Source organism: Vipera berus, assembly GCF_964194415.1.
Source record: "Vipera berus genome assembly, chromosome: 8".
In the NCBI taxonomy this organism is placed as follows: domain Eukaryota; kingdom Metazoa; phylum Chordata; class Lepidosauria; order Squamata; family Viperidae; genus Vipera; species Vipera berus.
In genome coordinates, this window is record NC_138211.1 from 19,649,238 (window position 1) to 19,669,468 (window position 20,231).

The window sequence follows — 20,231 nt, forward strand, 5'->3', positions numbered from 1 at the left end:
GGTTACTCCAAGCTATAGGTATTAAAGCCAAATGCAATTTTAAAATATAAAATTCAATCTAAATGGCAGAAGCGTATCCATGTCAATGGTTTTCCATTTATAGCTATCAAGAAGATTCAAAAGGGAGAATAGGATTTATGGTATGGAGCAAAGTAAGAAGACTTTGAATTGCAATTGGGTGGCAATGATGTATGTATAGTATAAAACGTATAAATGTATAAACTTTCATTGAAATTTGAAATGGAAGAACAGGTTAAAGAGTGTATGATAAAGTTGGCTAAGAATTTTGATTATAATGTACAGATGGATCAATGGGAAAATATGTAGGGTTGGAATTTACATTATGCTATGATCTTAAATAGAATGTTTCCTAAAATAAAGTATCGTTGGCATACAACACCAGAGAAATAATCTAGAATGTATAAAGGCATTCCAAATGTGTAGTGCAAATGTAAAACAACGTGAAGAGATATTTTATCATGCTTGGTGGACAAGTTAAAAAAGCTTTAAAATTGGCTTCAAATACACATATTAATACAGAGGATTTTAAAGATTAATATTCAATCAAAACAGAAGTTTTTCTTTTATGACTGATGGATTAACAATTAGAAAAGAGTCAAGGAAGAGTATTTTAATATATGATTATTGCGGCAAGATTACTATACACAGAAAGATTCGGCATTACCCACAATGAAGGAATGGTTGATGAAATTGATAGAATTTGTTGAGATGGCTAAACTGACTTCATTAATTAGAGAAAAGACATTACTGATGCTCCAATGACTGGAAACTGCTTATGGATTTTTTTTTGCATAAAAAAAAATGATTTTGCGGCTTACTGTTTTGATTATTAAAAAGACTAGGTTATAAAACTGAGGAAAAATTATGCCCTCTTAGAGAGACTGGTTTCACTGGAATCGTATATATAACTGCCAAGAGGAAGAACATTATATGCATTTTTCATGCTTTATGTTATTTGATTTTTATGTTTTATTTTTTCTCTGTCTCTTCATTTCCTTCCTTTTTCTTTTTTTCAGATTTACTTTTCCATATTGTTTTTGTATTTGAATGCATTTCTTATTATATATGCAAAGTCTTTTAATAGAAACTATTTTTAACAATTGGTGCCTTCTGGCTGAAGATACATCAATGAAGACTCAATCATCCAGGCCAAAGGGATCTAAAGGTTGAATCATGGCAACTGGATCAAACTTTGTTAATCTGAGACTTTCATCACTCATCCAAGCAACTTGATCAGTCAGAGCAAAGATTAACTGTTAATTTAATGTCTCAGATTAACAAAATGTGGTCCAGTTGCCATGATTCAACCTTCAAACCCCTTTGGCCTGGATGATTTCACTGCTTTTTGGGGAGAAGTTGGTGTAACAAGAGTTGGTACATTTCAACGACTCTCTAACTCTGCCTAATTGAGATTGCTCTGACTGATGAAGTTGCTTGAACGAGCAACAAAATATCTCAGAATAACAAAGATTGGTCCAGTCGTCATGATTCAACCTTTAGACAGTCTGGGTGAAGAGTTGCTCACTCCTATTATATACACATCAAGAGATGTTGACTGGCTGGCTCCATAATCCTAACTTTACTTGACCAAAAAGGACAGTCTTTTAGAGTTGTACCATAGCTTCTTTTGTTGAGTCCCGGACGCTTTTTAAGAATTTCAGTACCTGTGAGCCCCCAGTTCCTACCCCTTCCAGGAAAGACGGAGGACTTGTGGTTTGAGGAATTTTGTTCAGCTTGTCCTTGGCTTTTTTAGCTGCTATGACAATGTACTTGGTGACCATGGTGATATGATAGGTCCTTAGCTCGGAAAGAGCAGCCACACATTTGTTATACATGGACTGAAGGTCTTTGTTTCCAGAAGATAAGACGTGATCCTTCAGTGGAGGGACAGACTGGATTTCTTCAATGAAGGCTTGATGAGGAGGAGGCATATATTTTCTCATCCTGTGCAAAAATGCAGCTGGTAAAAGATACCAAAGCAATGGATAAGTGGGGTTCAAGGCAATTTAAAATGACTGAGTCAGCCTGCTCAACAAATAGCCCTTTAGATATTTTGAAATCCCTCATCGTTTCTAGCTCACAAGGCTGGTGGAAGAGAAGAGCAGGAAGAGCCAGAGTCAGAGTTAAGCAAGTCATCAGCCTAGAACAGGGGAGTCAAACTCAATTTCATTCAGGGCCGCATCAGCATTTTGGTTGCCCTCAAGGGGCCAGGTGGGTATGGCCAGGGTGGGTGTGGCCTACTGGGTGGGCGTGGCTAGAATGCGTATGGCCTACTGGGTGGGCATCAAGGGTGCCTATGGGGGCCTGGGCAGGACAGATCTGAGGGTCTCTGGCAGAAGGAGGGTCTCTGGGCCAGGGCCAAGGTAGTGGGGGCTGTTCCCCCACTGTTTCCAGGATGGCTTCACGGGCCACATGAAACCACTTCATGGGCTGGATCTGGCCCCGGGGCCTTGTGTTTGACATGTCTGGCCTAGAATCATTATGTTCCCATAAACGGTCTAGGTCCAACTCCTCTTGAGTTCTGTTAACTCTTATCTATTGCCAATTTAGCACTAAACATCAGTTGACTAGATTCTTGTGCATAGGTTTGAGCAATAAATCTTCTTAACACCTTAACGTTAACATTATGGTGTTGAACCCTAACTATATGGTGTGGATTCTTTGCACCTGAAACTGCAACTGGCTGAGAGCTACAGAAATAGGCATATGGCTAAGGAAAGCTCTCCTACCTTATCAGCAGCTGAGTCACTATAGAGAAGCCAATACTGTACACGACGGGATTGTTGTTCAAACTCTTTCCCTCTCTCTTTGTTTGTCATTTTGCGTAGCCTCTTTGATCTTTGTCAACATTCATCCTGAGCGCCAAAACTAACTTGGGCCAAGGAAGAGCTAGATGGGAACTCTTCTCCCTGACTTCTGATTTTCAACTTTTGAGGAGTTGTACAAGAATTTCAATTAGAAGCATGGAGAAAAGAACTGCAATTTATCTCCTGACGGTCCTCATTCATTTTGAAGAGAAAAACCTTGCTTCAAACCTACAGTGGTACCTCAGTATTCAACTGCTTCAAAACTCTTTGAATTTGATACTCAATGCATTTTAATGCAAAAATGTTGTCCCGGTACTCGTAGTTTCTTTGGTATTCAGTGTGCTGCAAAAGGAAAAGGGAGGACAGCCGCAGAGGGTGGACAGGAAGTCAGCCATGCTGGGAAGGTCACTGACATAGGAAAAGGGACAGACAGTTTTTCCTGGCAGGAACAAAGGGTCACGTGGTAAGTCACCTGGTTTGTTTGGCACTCTTAGTTTTTAGTGCCTGTTGTACCTTCCAGAACAAATGAACGTTGAGTAACAAGATACCACTGTACCTTCAAATTCTCATGGATGAAATGCATATACAGTATATGTTCATTTTGTTAACTAGGTGGCCAAGGAATCGATATAAATGCTCTGGCTTTGATGGTCTCTTCTGCAGTTCACAATCTTTCTGGCTTCCCACATTTCCATTCCATCACAATGGAACGTATCAGGAGGAAAACATTCCCAGTGGGGTAAAAGCCCCACTGGGAATGTTTTCCTCCTTTCTGTATCAATAGAAGCTTCACTGTGATTCCAAACGGGGGGGGGGGGAATCCTTCTTTCTTCTCCCAGAGAAACCCTGAGAAATCATATCGCTGGTTCCTCCGTCCACATGTTTAATGGAAGATTTGGAAAAAGCCACTGGTGTTTTATCCTAGTTTTGACGTACAATGGCGGATCTAAATGCAAGCAAAAGACAGCTCTTACCACTTTCTTTCTGATGTTGGATACCAAGCAGCTCATCGAAGGAATGCAGGGTGGAGCTTTGGGCTGCGCTGCCCCCAGAATACTCCAGAGGCTGTTCACAAAGGCCTTCATACAGCAGCCCTTCTGGTAATACGGGATTATCTTTCCAGCTGAAAAAGAGGAAAGGATGGCACAAAAGAGGACCAGTAGACAACCTTCTGCAGCAGCAAATAATAATAATAATAATAATAATAATAATAATAATAATAATAATAATAATAATAATAATAATAATAATAATAATAATAATAATAATAATTTTATTTATATACCGCCCTTCTCCCGAAGGACTCAGGGCGGTGAACAGGGCAGACATATAAAAAATACAAAAATACAAGAGTTAAAAAAAAATTAAACATATGCCCAAGCTAAAAACAGTAAATACATATATTAAAATGACAATAAAAAACCCAACCCATCCCCCGTCAGGCCAAGCCAGCTTGTTCAAATAAATGTGTCTTCAGTTCACGACGAAAGGAGCGAAGGTCGGGCGCCATCCGGAGCTCAACTGGCAACCGATTCCATAGTTCCGGGGCGCCCACAGAGAAGGACCTCCCCCTGGGGGCCACCAACCGACATTCTCTGATCGGTGGCACCCTGAGGAGGCCCTCTCTGTGGGAGCGCACAGGGCGGAGGGAAGTTGATGCTCCCTAAGGTGCTCCCTAAGGTACTCCGGACCCATGCCATGTAGGGCCTTAAACACCATTACCAGTACCTTGAATCTCACCCGGAAGACAACTGGTAACCAATGCAGCTCACGGAGCAGAGATGTAACATGGGAGTATCGGGAGACTCCCAACACAACTCTCGCAGCTGCATTCTGTACCAGTTGGATCCTCCGGGTGGTCCTCAAGGGCAGCCCCATGTAGAGAGCATTGCAGTAGTCCAGGCGAGAGGTCACGAGCGCATGAGTGACCGTACATAGGGCATCCCGGTCTAGATAGGGCCGCAACTGGCGGACCAGGCGAACCTGGGCGAAGGCCCCCCTAGTCACGGCCACCATGTGGTCTTCCAAAGTAAGCCGTGAATCTAGGAGGACTCCCAAATGCCCAAGTAAGCAGAAACAGCACCAGCTAATCAATAATGGTGAAACCTTAGCCTAATCAAGGAACTGTCAAGGAAGAAACTGAAGACTGGTAAGGCAAGCTATGTGTCAGGATCCATTTATATTTCATTTCTAACCATCTTTTCTGTGCAAACCCAAATCTCACCCACCCCCCTGGATTCTGCCATTCCCAAGGAGGAGAGGGAGCAAGAATGGGTTTTTATTGCTTTCACTTCCTTCCTCAAATGTAACCTTTTGTTTATTCCGCCTGCCTGCTATCCCTCACAATAGGATCAGTTACTCACTAGGCTTTTTCCCTCTCCTCTTACAGGCAACTAAGAAAGGGGGTGGAAAGGGGCAGGAATGAGACCCTGCGGAATCTGGTTTGTTTCTCCGGATGGAATATGATGGGGTGGAAATAATCCTGCTACGAATGGACTGATGTCTCTCCTCTTCCCACGAGGGGCTTGCCACCTGGAACTTGTTCTGTACCAGCCTGCTACCGGCCCTGCAGAATAGGCAGGGACAACCCCTTTACAAACGGCAAGAGGCTGGAATTACGCCTGCCAAATTTATAGCTACAAAAACAAACAAGACACGAACCAAGAAACAGGAGCTTTAAGAAACACGAACTATCCAAGCGGTTGCCTTCAGCAAACCAGCCCTCCCCACACATTCCCCTTATATAGAGTTCAGGGCGTGGCTTCTCTCTGCCTCCTTCCAAGAAGCCCCATTGCCTTCCTCTCTTTACTCCTAATTGACTGCCTCCTGCGTCGGGCGTCCTTGAACAGGGCCAGCTGTGGGTCATCTTCATCCACGCTGTCAGGCTCACACAGCTGGGTCTCCGTGGTGACCAAGTGGGAGGGGCCTGGCTGAGGGCTCTCATCAGCAAGATCTTCAACCCCCTCAGCAAGGTCTTCAACACCCCCCTCCTCCTCCTCTGAGTCATCCGACCCAACTGCCGAACCCACAGGCTGACCCTGAATCACAACAGAACTTGGCTGATCCGGAACTGACTGAACAAACTGTGGGGTGGGGCTTGCTTGGGAGCATTTAAAAATATCGATCTGTGAAGGGATTTCTCAGATCCTGTCTATTATGCCCGCTATTTTCTATTTCTTAGTAAAAGTTCCTGCTTGGACAACCTTGTCTCCAAGAGTTCAGCTTTCTTAAGGTGTGGATTGAAGTGGGTTCTTATCAACAACCAGCAAAGTCCACTGGTCTATGCATGAATGATAGTACCTAATCTGATAATGAAATATCTCTGGGAAAACAACCAAGTTCAGAGAACACCAAGAACCCAACAGTGTGTGTGAGAGAGAGAAAGAGGGAGAGGGAGAGGGGGAATGGGGGAAGGGGAAGGGGAGAAGGGGAGGGGGAAGGGGAGAGGGAGGGATCCTGTATATTTTCTAATACTGAAAACTTTCCTACACTCAGGTTTCAGAAATGTCTTACTTTTCAGCAGAGGTGGGTAGCATCAGGTAGCCCTTAACCTGATTCCTCTACAACGAGAAGAAAGCTGTAACTTTCTTTTGGACTCTGCCCATTTTCATGGTCTGCTTCCACCTTAGCTACAATCACCTTACTTTCCCTGGTCAAGGATAATGGCTCTGGATGAGAAAGAAAAATATTCTCATTTGCTATTTTGTTGGTCAGTTGGCCTAAAATATCAATAATTCAAGCTTTTTCCGAGCCATATGCATTCCAAATAAATGCCACTTGTTGAACGCAATTGGGTTTTCAGATGTTCAGCAGAAGTCCAGGTTGGGAACAAGAAGAGCCAACTCATTGACACCCAACCTTAACTTCAATTAGGTGTAATGTTCCCAATTCAGCTGCTTTCATACATAAAACTTAAACTGGTTCCTGAAATTACCCCATGTTCTCTTTTTGACAGCATGTGGAATTCTAGATGTATTAAAACAGGCTAGACACACACACACACACACACACACACACACACACACACACACACACACACACACACACACAAAATGAAGGTAAGGCTAGCCAAGCTTAGCAAATTGCACTCTCAGGTTTTAACCCAGGGGTCTTCAAACTTGGCCCTTTTATGACTTGTGGACTTCAACTCCCAGAATTCTGGGAGTTGAAGTCCACAAGTCATAAAAGGGCCAAGTTTGAAGACCCCTGATTTAACTTGATCTAGTTAAGGATGGTTTGTGGCCACAGTTTATTTGCAACTACAAGTATCTTCCCTCCCCCACTGTTCTGAACCTTTCGAATCTGGGAGGAGGAGGAGGAGGAGGAGGAGGAGGAGGAGGAGGAGGAGGAGGAGGAGGATGGTGGCAGCTTCACAGCCTCCAATTCCTCTGCCAAGTGATGCATTGCAAGAGCCACAGATCAACTGAGGGAGGCTGGCGCTCACACAGAGACTCAGGCTGTGTGTGCAGCTCATTAGCTGACCTGTGCCATCTGCCCTTCCTGCCAGACGTTACAGAAGCACCAGGGAGCGATCGGATTTATTTTTAGGCTGCTCTTTTATTAAAATGCTCACACAGAGCAAAACATAAGCTGAGAAGCCCGCTTCCTAGCAGCTGCTCAGAAGACCCAAGTTGTACGGAGGCATTTCTCCAAGCAACAGGGAGTTTTTAAGAGGTGGCGAGATTGTATTTTGGTATGCGGCAGCCTCTTTGCCCAGCAACAGGTGACTGTGGAGGAGTCCTGCCAGGTATTGTGAATGCACAGCCTCTGTTCAGACCTTTTTCTCATCAGAGTCAGAAGAAGCCCCCTGGGGCCCTGTGTTCTCCATCTCCCCAAAGCCATCAGTGATCATAATAAAGTTAGCAGATGAGCCAAAGCCATTCTTTATATTTCTGAGGCTCAGAGGTGAATTTCTTTGCTATTTAAATCTAAGGCAGCGATTGACAGCTCGAGGCTGGTGGGCTTTTGTGGCCACCCAAATTCTGAGCACCTAGAACAGAAATGGAGAAGACAAAGTCAACCTTTTCCCCTGCTTTGTTGGTCTAGGTCAGGGATAGGCAACCTTGGCTCTTTTATGACTCGTGGACTAACTCCCAGAATTCCTGAGCCAGCATGGGGGAACTATGGCCTCTTCATGACTGGTGGACTTCAACTCCCAGAATTCCTGAGCCAGCTTGGCTCAGCTTGGAAACCTCTTTCTTTCCCCTCAGCATGGCTGGCTCAGGAATTCTGGAAGTTGAAGTCCATGAGTCATGAAGGGGCCATAGTTCCCCCATGCTGGCTGAGGAATTCTGGGAGTTGAAGTCCACCAGTCATGAAGGGGCCATAGTACCCCCATGCTGGCTCAGGAATTCGGGGAGTTGAAGTCCACGAGTCATAAAAGAGCCAAGGTTGCCTACCCCCGGCCTATACCATTTCAGACCAAAGAACCATTCTGGCTGAGGAATTCTGGGAGTTGAAGTCCACAAGTCATGAAGGGGCCATAGTTCCCCCATGCTGGCTCAGGAATTCTGGGAGTTGAAGTCCACGAGTCATAAAAGAGCCAAGGTTGCCTACCCCTGGTCTAGGCGGTTGATAGTGATTTGCAGAGTTTGGTGACACTCAAGGCATGCATTTTATCCCATTCATTTTACAACATCTTCAAATTTGGGCTATTTCTGGTTGGGGGAAAAGCAACGTGGATACTTTAATCCTCCATAAACTTTAATACACCTATTTCATTTTTTACACACACACACACACACACACCAACACACACACACACATATACACAAATCCTCCCTCCCTCAAATGGGCCACTATTTTCCTAAGGAAGGGGTTCCCAACCAGGGGTGCGAGATGATATTCCAAGGGGTGCGAAAACGTGGGTTTTCAAAATTATAGTGTATGTGCATAACTCGTTGCTGTTACTTTGAACTTTTGTAAGGGGTGCGACAATATATCAGAAACATTCCAGGGGTGCGGAGTATAGAAAAGGTTGGGAGCCGCTGTCCTAAGGATACAACAACTTATCAAAAAGTGCTGTTGAATGCAGGTAACACAATTTTTCAAGTGTGTCCTTACAAAATGTTCAAAAAGTCAAGTTGGTGATAATGGTACGTTCAAAGCTCTGGTCATATCTTTACGGTTTCCACCTTGACATTTATTTTGGTTTAGACAAAAGAGGATCTGACAACTGAACTCAGCCGGGCTGAAGCACCAATAACAGGCTAATCCATTGTTTTTGCCTAAAATAGATCTTAGGAGACTTTCTCTCATTTGTTCAGTGTTCGGGCTGCTACTGTTAAACCAGAAAGATCGCTCCTGTTTCAGCCTCATCTTGAGTCAGTCACAAAGGGTGCCCCATAACCCACTTTTACACTGGCAAACTAGCAACAAGTTCCCTTTGTAGCCATTTAGGGATTCTGCAATGCCCAAAGGGAGATTTTTGCTTTATAGTCAAGTTTCATTTCCTTATCATTTCTTCCCCTCTCTGCTTCAACACATCCAAATTTTAATGAAGGTTTAATGAGGGACCCTGATTAAGTGAAGGCAACACAATTAGCTAATGTGGCCTTGGGAAACTAAACATTAAGGAAGAGATTAACAAGCCCCCCTGGCATGCTTCGTGCAAGAGAAAGGGTTGTAAAGATTTGGATTGAGGATGTGCTGGTCAGGGGTTGAATTCATCCATTCTCCTCCCTCGTTTCTGATCCAGGAGTTTTCTCAAAGCAACGCTAAGGAGTCAGCGAGATCAGGGGGGTGTATTCATTCAGTTCAGATGTTGATGCAAATTCTGCACGGTTCACACATTCCAAACGGAGGGAACAGATGAAAGTGTCCTTTATGCTGAAATCTGTTCTCTCATACCTAATGATGGCAGTTGCAGGGTTGAAAAGCACCGGGTATGAAAATGTACATATTAATAGAAAATGCAGACCAAAAGAAAGAAGGGAGGGAGGGAGGGAGGGAGGGAGGGAGGGAGGGAGGGAGGGAGGGAGGGAAGGAAGGAAGGAAGGAAGGAAGGAAGGAGGGAGGGAGGGAGGGAGGGAGAGAAGGAGGGAGGGAGGGAGGGAAGGGAGGGAGGGAGGGAGGGAGGAAGGAAGGAAGGAAGGAAGGAAGGAAGGAAGGAAGGAAGGAAGGAAGGAAGGAAGGAAGGAAGGAAGGAAGGAAGTTGAGTCCCTCTTAAGCAGATGAGAGAGCTTTGTAGCCTTATGTATCACTGGAGAATAAATGTGCTGTGTTTCACAACTTAAGAAAAAGTTGTGAAAAGGAATACTACATCTGAAAGGAAAATGATAGAAGGAACCCTTGTTTGCTTAATGCCATGTCCTAATCGGTCCAGAAAGCCCCCAGTTCAGTTGGCAGGGTGGTTTCTTCCTTCTCAATATCAGCAGTTGCTTCTCCCTGTGGTCCTGTTTGGAAAACGCTTCTCAAACCAAAGGAACATAGCTGTACTTACCCGGAGAAAAATATTCTTGTCACTCCGTAAAATACTGAAGGATCAACACAATCTAGAAGTTAGAGCACATAAAGATCAGATCAGTTTGCTAGGTATACTTAATAACTGTAAGGTTAAATATAAATGTCAGGTATTACACTTAGGCAAGAAAAGCCAAATGGACAAGTACCTGGCTCAACAGCAGTAACTGTGAGAGGGATGATTTGGAGGTCTTCTAGTCCAGCCCCCTGCTCAAGCAGAAGAGCAACAGAGACAGGTCTGGAGGTCAAAGCATATGATGAACGGTTGCAAGAATCCTCAGCGTCTAGTCTAACAAAGAGAAGGACGAGGGATGACATGATAGCAGCGTTCCAATATTTGAGGGGGGGGTCTCACAGAGAAGAAGGGGTCCACCTATTCTCCAAAGCAACTGAGGCCAGGATGGAAGATCATTAAAGAGAGACCCAACTTGGAACTAAGGAGAAATTTCCTGACAATGAGAACAATTAATCAGTTTTTAAGAAGAGACTGGACAGGCACTTGTCCGGAATGATATAGGCTCTCCTGCTCTAGCAGAGAGTCGGACTAGAAGATCTCCAAGGTCCCTTCCAGCTCTGTTATTTTGTAATTCTGTATGCCTGCTCTATGGACCATCAAATATGGCTGCTATTTGTTTTCTATGGAAGACAGAGAGGATATTTGTCCTAACCCAGGGGTAGGCAACCTTGGCTCTTTTATGACTCATGGACTTCAACTCCCAGAATTCCTGAGCCAGCCTGGCTCAGCTTGGAAACCTCTCCCTTTCCCCTCAGCATGGCTGGCTCAGGAATTCTGGGAGTTGAAGTCCACGAGCCATAAAAGAGCCAAGATTGCCTACCCCTGTTTAACCAAATCAATTATTATATTATATTATATTATATTATATTATATTATATTATATTATATTGTATTGTATTGTATTGTATTGTATTGTATTGTATTGTATTGTATTGTATTGTATTGTATTGTATTGTATTGTATTGTATTGTATTGTATTGTATTATATTATATTATATTATATTATATTATATTATATTGTATTGTATTGTATTGTATTGTATTGTATTGTATTGTATTGTATTGTATTATATTATATTATATTATATTATATTATATTATATTATATTATATTATATTATATTATATTATATTATATTATATTATATTATATTATATTATATTATATTATATTATATTATATTATATTATATTATATTATATTATATTATATTATATTATATTATATTATATTATATTATTTATTATATTATATTTATTATATTATGTTTATTATATTATATTATATTTATTATATTATATTATATTTATTATATTATATTATATTTATTATATTATTATATCATATCATATCATATCATATTATTCAATGCAATCTGTTGTTCATTTTCTATGCAGGATACAAGTATGACTTGTTTCTGGTTCTGCTCCCAAGCAGTCTGGCTTTTTAAGATCTCTCTCTTCCTTTTTTTTTTCCTATTGACCTTGAGGTGTGAACCAAATGCAGTACTGAGATTGGAGGCAGGACTGTCTAGGATAGAGGCCAACATTTGGAAATCAATTTTGTTCCTTTGGCTAAGCCTCAATCTAGCCCCAATGGGGTTGCTTTCACTAATCGCAAGAGATAATTACAGAACTAAATGGTGGGTAAATCTTACCACATCAAAGGCTTTGTTAATGCCAAGGCTGCAAAAGGCCAAGAAAATAACCAAGCAATGAATCAAGAATATTGAGCAACAATACTCGGTTTCAGAAGCTGCTGAGATCTGTCAAGCACTGAGGGAAACTCCAAGGCTCATTGCAGCATTAAAGATTTACGCTCTTTCCTATCGCAGCTACTGATGCTTTTCGTCTGGAGTTCTTTTTAATGTTCTCCCCTGAGCAACCCTTGAGGGCAGATTCAGCAAAATGATTTTATTACTAAAAGTATCCCTGTGCAGTTCAGGTGCAATTGGAATCCATGGGCTATATTTTTCCCCTCTTAGGTATTTTATTGCAGTTTGAAATTAAGACAACTTTGACTGCATCTTTTTTTCAAAAATAAAAAATCAAACACAGGGATCTTACATATGTAAACCATGGTGGTGCAGTGGTTAGAATGCAGTATTTGCAGGTCAATTCTGCTGACCGCCAGGAATTTGATCCTCAATCAAAATAGAGCTGGTAGGGATTTTGGAGGTCTTCTAGTCCAACCCCCTGCTCAAGCAGGAAATCCTATACCATTCCAGACAGGAAGCTGTCCAGTCTCTTCTTAAAAACCTCCAGTGATGAAGCACCCAGAAGTTCTGGAGCCAAGCTGTTCCACTGGTTAATTGTTTTCACTGTTAGGGAGTTTCTCCTTAATTCCAGGTTGCTTCTCACCTTAATTAGTTTCCATCCATTGTTTCTTGTCTTGCCTTCTGGTGCCTTGGAGAATAGGTTGAACCCCTCTCCTTTGGGGTAGCCCCTCAGATATTAGAACACTGCTATCATGTCTCCCCCAGTCTTTCTTTTCTCTAGATTAGCCACACCCAATCCCGCAAATGTTCCTCCTGCTAAGCTTGTAAGCCGCCCTGAGTCTTCGGAGAAGGGCGGGATATAAATGGATTTAAAATAAAAATAAAAAATAAAAATATGTTTTAGTCTTCAGGCCTTTAATCATCTTAGATGTTCTTCTTTGCACTTTTCCCAAAGTCTCAACATCTTTTTTGTAATGTGGGAGACTGGCTCATCCTTCCGAGGTCAGTAAAATGATGACCCAGATTATTGGAGGCAATATGCTGACTCTGTAAACCACGTAGAGAGGGCTGTAGAGTACTGTGAAGCCGTATATAAATCTAAGTGCTATTGCTATATAAGTACATATCAGAGGGGACACATTCTACTGAAGACATGAACAAACAAATCATTGATAAAGAAAGGGCCGCAGGAGCAATGGAGAATCCTAGTTTGCAGGAGGTTGTGGACCAATGTGTGCTGGACCCCAACTGACCTGGAATATCTACATGTTTTGTATCAACTTCTTTATAACATTACCTTAAATTTAATGCTAAAAAAATTTTTTGTACCTCTTATATACAGTATTTTTAAAGAATCATTTTGAAAGCATCCAATCAATGGCAAAGAAGAACGAGAAGACCTAATCAATCTCAGATGAGCTGTAAAGAATAAAACATTAATATTCTCTTAAAGTTGATGTTTCTAAATATGAATATTTTTTCTTGCCAGCTCATGAAGAAGAGTTGAAATGGTAAGGTCTCCTGCTCATGCAGGGGTTGAACTAGAAGACCTCTAAGGACCCTTCCAACTCTTCATTCTATGTCCATGCCTTAAGTGTATGTGGATCACAAGCTTACCATGTATTTTCTTCAGAGTTTGGGTCATTTCTTGTAATGTGTTTGTCACTTCTTGTAACGCTTCAGCCAGGATTTTGTCATCTGGTTGAAGAAGTCCATTCACAGCCTTGGCAATTGCCTGCATGAAATGAAAAGTGTTTAAATTTATATGCCACCCTGCTTCCCAGTGACTCTAGATCGCTTTGCAGGAATCCATTGGCTGCATATCCCCAGCTTTCTAACTCATAGGCCAAAGAGCCAACAGGTGTTCTGTTTATTAACTGATTAACAATCACATCAAAAAATAAAATAACAAAATAAAATAATAAAATAGATTAATAATAAAATAAATTAATAATAAAATGAAATGAAATAATAAAATAAAATAATAATAAAATAAAATAAAAAAGATCTGCTAAAAAGTGCACGTTTTCCTAGCTCAAAGAATACCTTTCAAAATTTCACTTTAAATATTCAATTTATGTTTAGTTTGACCCTGAAAGTCATTCTAATGAGCACAGTATGTATAGCAGGCATTCCAATTTAATTAGTGAATTTGCTCTCACACTATCGTGTTGTTTTTTCTCGTTGTTTCCCTCTTCATTCCCTTTTCTTTCATTCTTTTTTTTAATTTAATTGTCATTTAAAGTTTTTTCAAGCAGATTCTTCTCATTAAAAAAAGTAAAGCTAGATTTTGATTCTGATAGTTACTTGGATCTTTCCAGGAAGCACCACAAAAGAAGGAAAGATAGTTCAGCCTTTCTGGGGGCTTTTTAAAATTTAATAAGCACTCTGGCTGACCCTCAGGCATCCCACATGCATTAAAAGAAAGTTCAACCTTTCAGCAGATCCCTTTTTGGAAGGAATAAAAAACCAGAAGATCAACCAGAGATTGCCTTGTCTTCCTGCAAACCATGAATTCTTCTGGAGATAAATTCCCAAATTCACTTCCCAAAAAACCATTGGAGGAATTCTTCTGCATCCCAACACACACACACACGAGCATCCATGTGTACGTCTCAAAACATCCCAAGATTTATTTATTTATTTTTACAATCCTGTAATCCCTTGAATCTGGGTGAAGTCAGGGCAACTGAATGGAGCTGAGCATTTACTGGCCAGATGCTCTTCCTGACACCTATGCAGAGTTCACAGCAGATATTTTCTATTTGCGCCCTGGTAGAGAAACATCTGCCACTGTCTACGATTGACCTCTAGGCCACTGCGCTGCTCCAAAGCACCCTGAGATATTACTGCCAAATCTTGATGCTGAAATGGGCAACTTTTTTTATTATAGAATTTTCTTGTTCATTTTTTCCATACATACGGTATTAATTTTTCAACCAACGTGCTGTCTAAGTTTACATGCTAATACATATTTGATTCCTAATCCTTTCTTCTTTCCTCTAGCCAGTGGTAAAATAAATCCCAGGTTTGGTAATAGTCCATTTCTTCTTTTTCTTTCAGTCTCATAGTCAATCTCTCCATCTCTGCACATTCTAGTATTTTTTTAAATTATTTCTTCATCTGATGGTATTCTTGCCGCTGTTGTGACATGCAAAGTCAAGCATAAGCTTTGTTTGTTAGTCTTTTCTGGCATTATACCTAATAAAAATGAGCAAAATTACAGACCTCCTGCTTGTTTTAGCAGAATCTAGCTTGTTAGGTGAACTCAACATGTTTTCAGAATAGCCAAAATGCTGGGAAATACTCATCTTGATCCCTCACAAAAACATCCAGAGCAAACATTGATAATTAATTTAAGGGAAGAGTATACCTTGAGTCCTGGTGCAGCGGCTTTTTCAGTCAGGAAAGTGATTAGGATGAACCCAACTGTGCTTGTTCCTCCAGGCAAGCTAACTATGGGCTCCAGATTCCTGTGAACCACAACAAAATCAACAGTCTGGGAAAGGAAGTATAAGTATTTATTAGTGCTTGCAAGGGAGGGGTTGTTTCTCCTAAAAAGCCCAAGGTGTACAAAACAATTGATCTATAAGCTGTGTACAATCGCTCTTTTATTGCTTTTGTTCACAGTTTGGCAAGTTTTGACAATGCTTCAAAAATCTGCACTAGCAGTTTGATGCAGGAATGTAGAAACAAATGTAGGTTTGTGACATTTATTGTTCACTTTCCAAACTAAAATCTCTACTGATTCATACGTATACCTTCTCAAAGTCTATTTGGCCAATGGAGGCTGGAGGCCCAGAAGAAGTGAGGCAGTGCACAGAATCTCATTCTGTGTGACAGTTCCAAAGGATTTCATTTCCTATTGATTTTTGTAACTTCCAACAAGGCTTGACCACTTCATAATCTTTTGACCAGACTCATCCTGGCAGTTTTCTCATACTTCCTGGAACTCCTCTACTAGAATGCCATTGCTTTAGACCAAGGGTCCCCAACCTCTGGTCTGTGGACCAGTATCAGGCTGCAGCATGCCAGCAACCGGTCCGCACAAACAAGCAAAGCCCCATCTGCGCCATGCAAGCAGCACACAAAACCACACACTCTCCAGTCCATGGAAAAACCTTTCTCTACGGAAGCAGTCCCTGGTGCCCAGAAAGTTGGGGACCTCTGCTTTAGGCAGTTTACATAGGAACCATCTAATGTTCTGAGAACCATCTTTTGTTGTGAGAAAACAAAAGATATCTTTATTCTGGTCCTTTGCCACATTCTGCATTAGTTAAAATCATCCTGAGCAAATCTTCAAATCTCCTTGACTTATAACTCATTATTCAAACAAACGCATTGCCTTTAACTACATGTCAGTATATCCTGACATTACATATTAATTGTATCAAACACTAAGGACAATGTAAGGTAAAGCTAAAGGTTTCCCTGTCCAATCGTGTCTGACTCTAGGGCATGGTGCTCATTTCCGTTTCTTGGCCGAGGGAGCCAGTGTTGTCCGAAGACAATTTCCATGGTCATGTGGTCAGCATGGCTATATGACAAAGGCGCATGGAACACTGTTACTATCTCACCAAAGTGGTCCCTATTTATCTACTCGCATTTGTATGCTTTCAAACTGCTAGGTGGGCAGGAGCTGGAGCAAGTAATGGGAGCTCACCCATTGCTTGGGGCTCAGGTCTCAAACCTGGGCTGTCAGTTCTCCAGCTGACAATGTAGAGGCACTAATATACTGATATAGAGTCCTCTCATTAATAAAGCTATACATCAGACATGTCAAACACAAGGCCCGGGGGCCGGATCCGGCCCACAAAGTGGTTTCATGCGGCCCGCAAAGCCATCCTGGAAACAGTGAGGGAACGGCCCCCACTGCCTTGGCCCTGGCCCAGAGACCCTCCTCCTGCCAGAGACCCTCAGATCTGTCCCACTCCTGCCCAGGCCCCCATAGGCACCCTTGAGGGGAACGATGTAGAGCTGGCCACGCCCACCCAGTAGGCCATATGCACTCTAGCCACGCCCACCCAGTAGGCCATGCCCACCCTGGCCATACCCACCCGGCCCCCTGAGGGCAACCGCAATGCTGATGCGGCCCTCAATGAAATTGAGTTTGACACCCCTGCTATACATGGTTAACATATTCTAACAACACAACTTGGAAAGGGACTTCTTGGAGATGTGGTGGTCCAAGTGGGTCATTTTGGTGATCAAAATTAGTCCTATAAGTAAGAGAATCCCATTTTTTGCTAATCATTGATGATGAAACCTCTCACATTTTGTATTAAGATTTGGCCATCTGGCCAGTAAAGAGCATCAAACATTTCCTAAGTGTTAAATGATATTCTGTCTTATTATTACAATTAGAGGCAGCTAGAAAAACTGTTAGAAATTCTGTTTATATATAGCGCCACAGAGCAAACAAAAAGTACAGTCACCATGGGCTTTACTACTCAACTATTTTAATTGTAACAGGAAACAAGAAACTCTACTTAGAACAAAAGAGCATAGCGTATATACCAGGCACGTCAAACTTGTGACATCACGTGACGTCGCGTGATGTATTGTGACTTTTTCCCCATTGCCGGCAATGGGGTGGGCACGGTTTCGGTGTGACGCATCCGGCCCAAGGGCCGGCAGTTTGATATGCCTGGTATATACCATAGATCCAAACTTGTAAACACTGTCCTCTACTGGCTGAATACTTTTGTAGTTGTTGCATAAAAATACATTCCAACAATGAATTCCAACATAAACAATATTGTATGTTGTTTGGTAATTGCTAGCTGACCCTATACAAGTCTATTCACTACATGTGCTCCCTCTCACAAGGCACTCATGCCTGATCGATAGCCTTTATTCTTTCCACCAAGGACCCAGTTTCTTTATAAGTAACTTAAAAGGGGAAGTGTAGCAATGAAAAGTGGCGCTGAAATAAACCAGAACCACTGAAGGCATATCTCAATTTTACATTAGATTAGAATTCCAATCTAATTTTACATTAGATTAGAATTCCAATCTAATTTTACATTAGATTAGAATTCCAAGGAATCATAAGCCAAGGAAAAATGAAGCTACGTGAAATAAAGCATCAAATACGCCTTGGGTTTCAGTAATGGCCTGTAAAGGGGGCAGGCAATTGCTTGCTAAACAAACCATTTCTGGTTAGTTTGCCATTTGTGCTGGAGAGGAAAGCTGCACCTACCACCAAGCAGCTGTTTGATAGAGAGAGATGATTCTCCTAGATCTCAATTTTCTATTCCGTGGGAGCATAAGTGGCAAAAAGAGGAGCTCAGAACAATGTAAACATAAGCTGTCTTCCTAAAAGTAGCAACTGTTTGACTTCAAACAGCCTGAAAATTGACTCCAAGGTGATAAACTAAATCGATCTTGTCCTGCAAAAAGAAACAGGGATTCTCAAAGACTTACTCAATTTCCAGAGGCCTTGGACAAATTGAGGGGACATCCGCCAACACAAGGAAGCAAAATCAAGAGAAGAAATCAGTTGAAGGGTAAAAGTCCACCATGGTACAACTGCGCTTTAAACAACAACATTACCCCCAGGTATGCATGTCATGTACAGAGGTTAGAGCAAGCAGATGTAGGCTACAAACATTTGACTAAATCATCCAGATGTGGGCAGCCTAGATCTGCTAGCCCTGCAAAGCCCTTATCCCAGACTGCCTCCCCAACTCAATCCTGAGCCGTGTTGATCATATAACTCACTCCATCGGTTCTGCAACCGCTGGCAATTCAAGTTACTTTAAATCTGGTTTTGAAATTTCTCCCCAAGTATGTTTTTTGCAATTAGGGAACCTAGCTGGTTTCATTTTCTTTACGATTATATTATTATTTTTATTAATGAATATATTAAATATTCATATAATTAAGATTATATTCAATTGTATTTTTAATATATATTATTCTTATACGATTATGCTTAAGATTATATTATTCACATAATATAGATTATGTGAAATGGTATAGGTTTTCCTGCCTGAGCAGGGGGTTAACTGTAACAGGGGTCCCCAACCCCCGGTCCGTGGATCGGTGTTGGGCCACGGCATGTCAGAAACTGGGCTGTGCAAACAAGCAAAGCCCCATCCATGTGATGTAGGCAGCTTGTGACACCACAACCCCTCTGGTCCATGGAAAAACCTCTCTCCACAGAACCGGTCCTTGGTGCCCAAAATGTTGGGGGCCGCTGGACTAGAAGATTCCAAGGTCCCTTCCAACTCTGTAATTCTGTTATTGAAGGGACAAAAATTGGGTAAATGGCTTTTTTAAAACCCCTAAAAAAGTCCATGATTGTTAAAAATATAATCTCTTAGAATATGGTCTATTAATGGAGCTCTTAAGCTATAATTAAAATATAGCTCTTAAGCTATAATTAAAATATAATTCTTTAGTATTAGAATTTTAATAAACTCTACATTTGTCTGCTTTTTCAAAAAAAGTTACCCTGTCAACAAAAACTGCTCCAGGTAGAAACAACCCAATTAGACAAGTCAACATTTAAGGTGAGAGATGTAGGAGATGACCAGGCTGAGCCCGAGGGAGGGGTCAAGGATGTCATCTGCCTTGAATCCCTTCATGCTCACAATAGTTTCCATTAACTCTTATCTACAGCCCACCTTGAATTCCACTGACTCTTTATCTATCCCCAATTTGCTTTGACCATTAGTAGTTCAGATTCTTGTAGAGAACATTAACATGCAATAAACCTATATATTCCTGGATTCCCGATGTCCTGAGCTTGACAATTATATGGCTCCAGCTATGACTGATCTCCAACTAATTAAGCACAGATACTCTTGTCAATAGATTTACCCATGGGGATCTTTTTTCTTCCAGTTCACCAAAACAAAATCTGTATGGACCAGGATAGGAGGCAGACCTAGCATTTCAGAGACTTCTCCGAAAGGGATGGCCAGGTTTCGTGGCAAGATCTGAAAGACAAGACCAGCATGTCAACACCAGCTCTCCTACCGGTAATCTGTGTCCTACTAGGTTTCAGTAGGGTTCCAGATGGTTAGAAGAAGTAGAAAGCTTTGTAAGTCTGTATTACCCAATGTTACCCGTCATTGTTATACTAAAACAGGGGTCTTCAAACTTGGCCCTTTGATGACTTGTGGACTTCAACTCCCAGAATTCCTCAGCCAGGCACACGTGCCTGGCTGAGGAATTCTGGGAGTTGAAGTCCACAAGTCA

The 20,231-nt window shown here is 41.7% G+C and overlaps 1 protein-coding gene across 1 annotated transcript in view; it reads right to left on the reverse strand.

The window, feature by feature from the left end:
• Window positions 1-1,625: 1,625 nt before the first annotated feature.
• The window catches only part of IDO2 (indoleamine 2,3-dioxygenase 2), a gene marked incomplete at both ends in the record, with an annotated part of 34,470 nt that continues 15,864 nt past the window's right edge, over window positions 1,626-20,231 (reverse strand). The window contains 6 exons of the mRNA XM_081333391.1: window positions 1,626-1,981; window positions 3,803-3,951; window positions 10,270-10,321; window positions 13,593-13,758; window positions 15,397-15,496; window positions 19,851-19,969. Of these exons, the coding sequence (XP_081189517.1) occupies window positions 1,626-1,981; window positions 3,803-3,951; window positions 10,270-10,321; window positions 13,593-13,758; window positions 15,397-15,496; window positions 19,851-19,969 (942 nt within the window). The remainder of the gene's footprint in view (window positions 1,982-3,802; window positions 3,952-10,269; window positions 10,322-13,592; window positions 13,759-15,396; window positions 15,497-19,850; window positions 19,970-20,231) is intronic.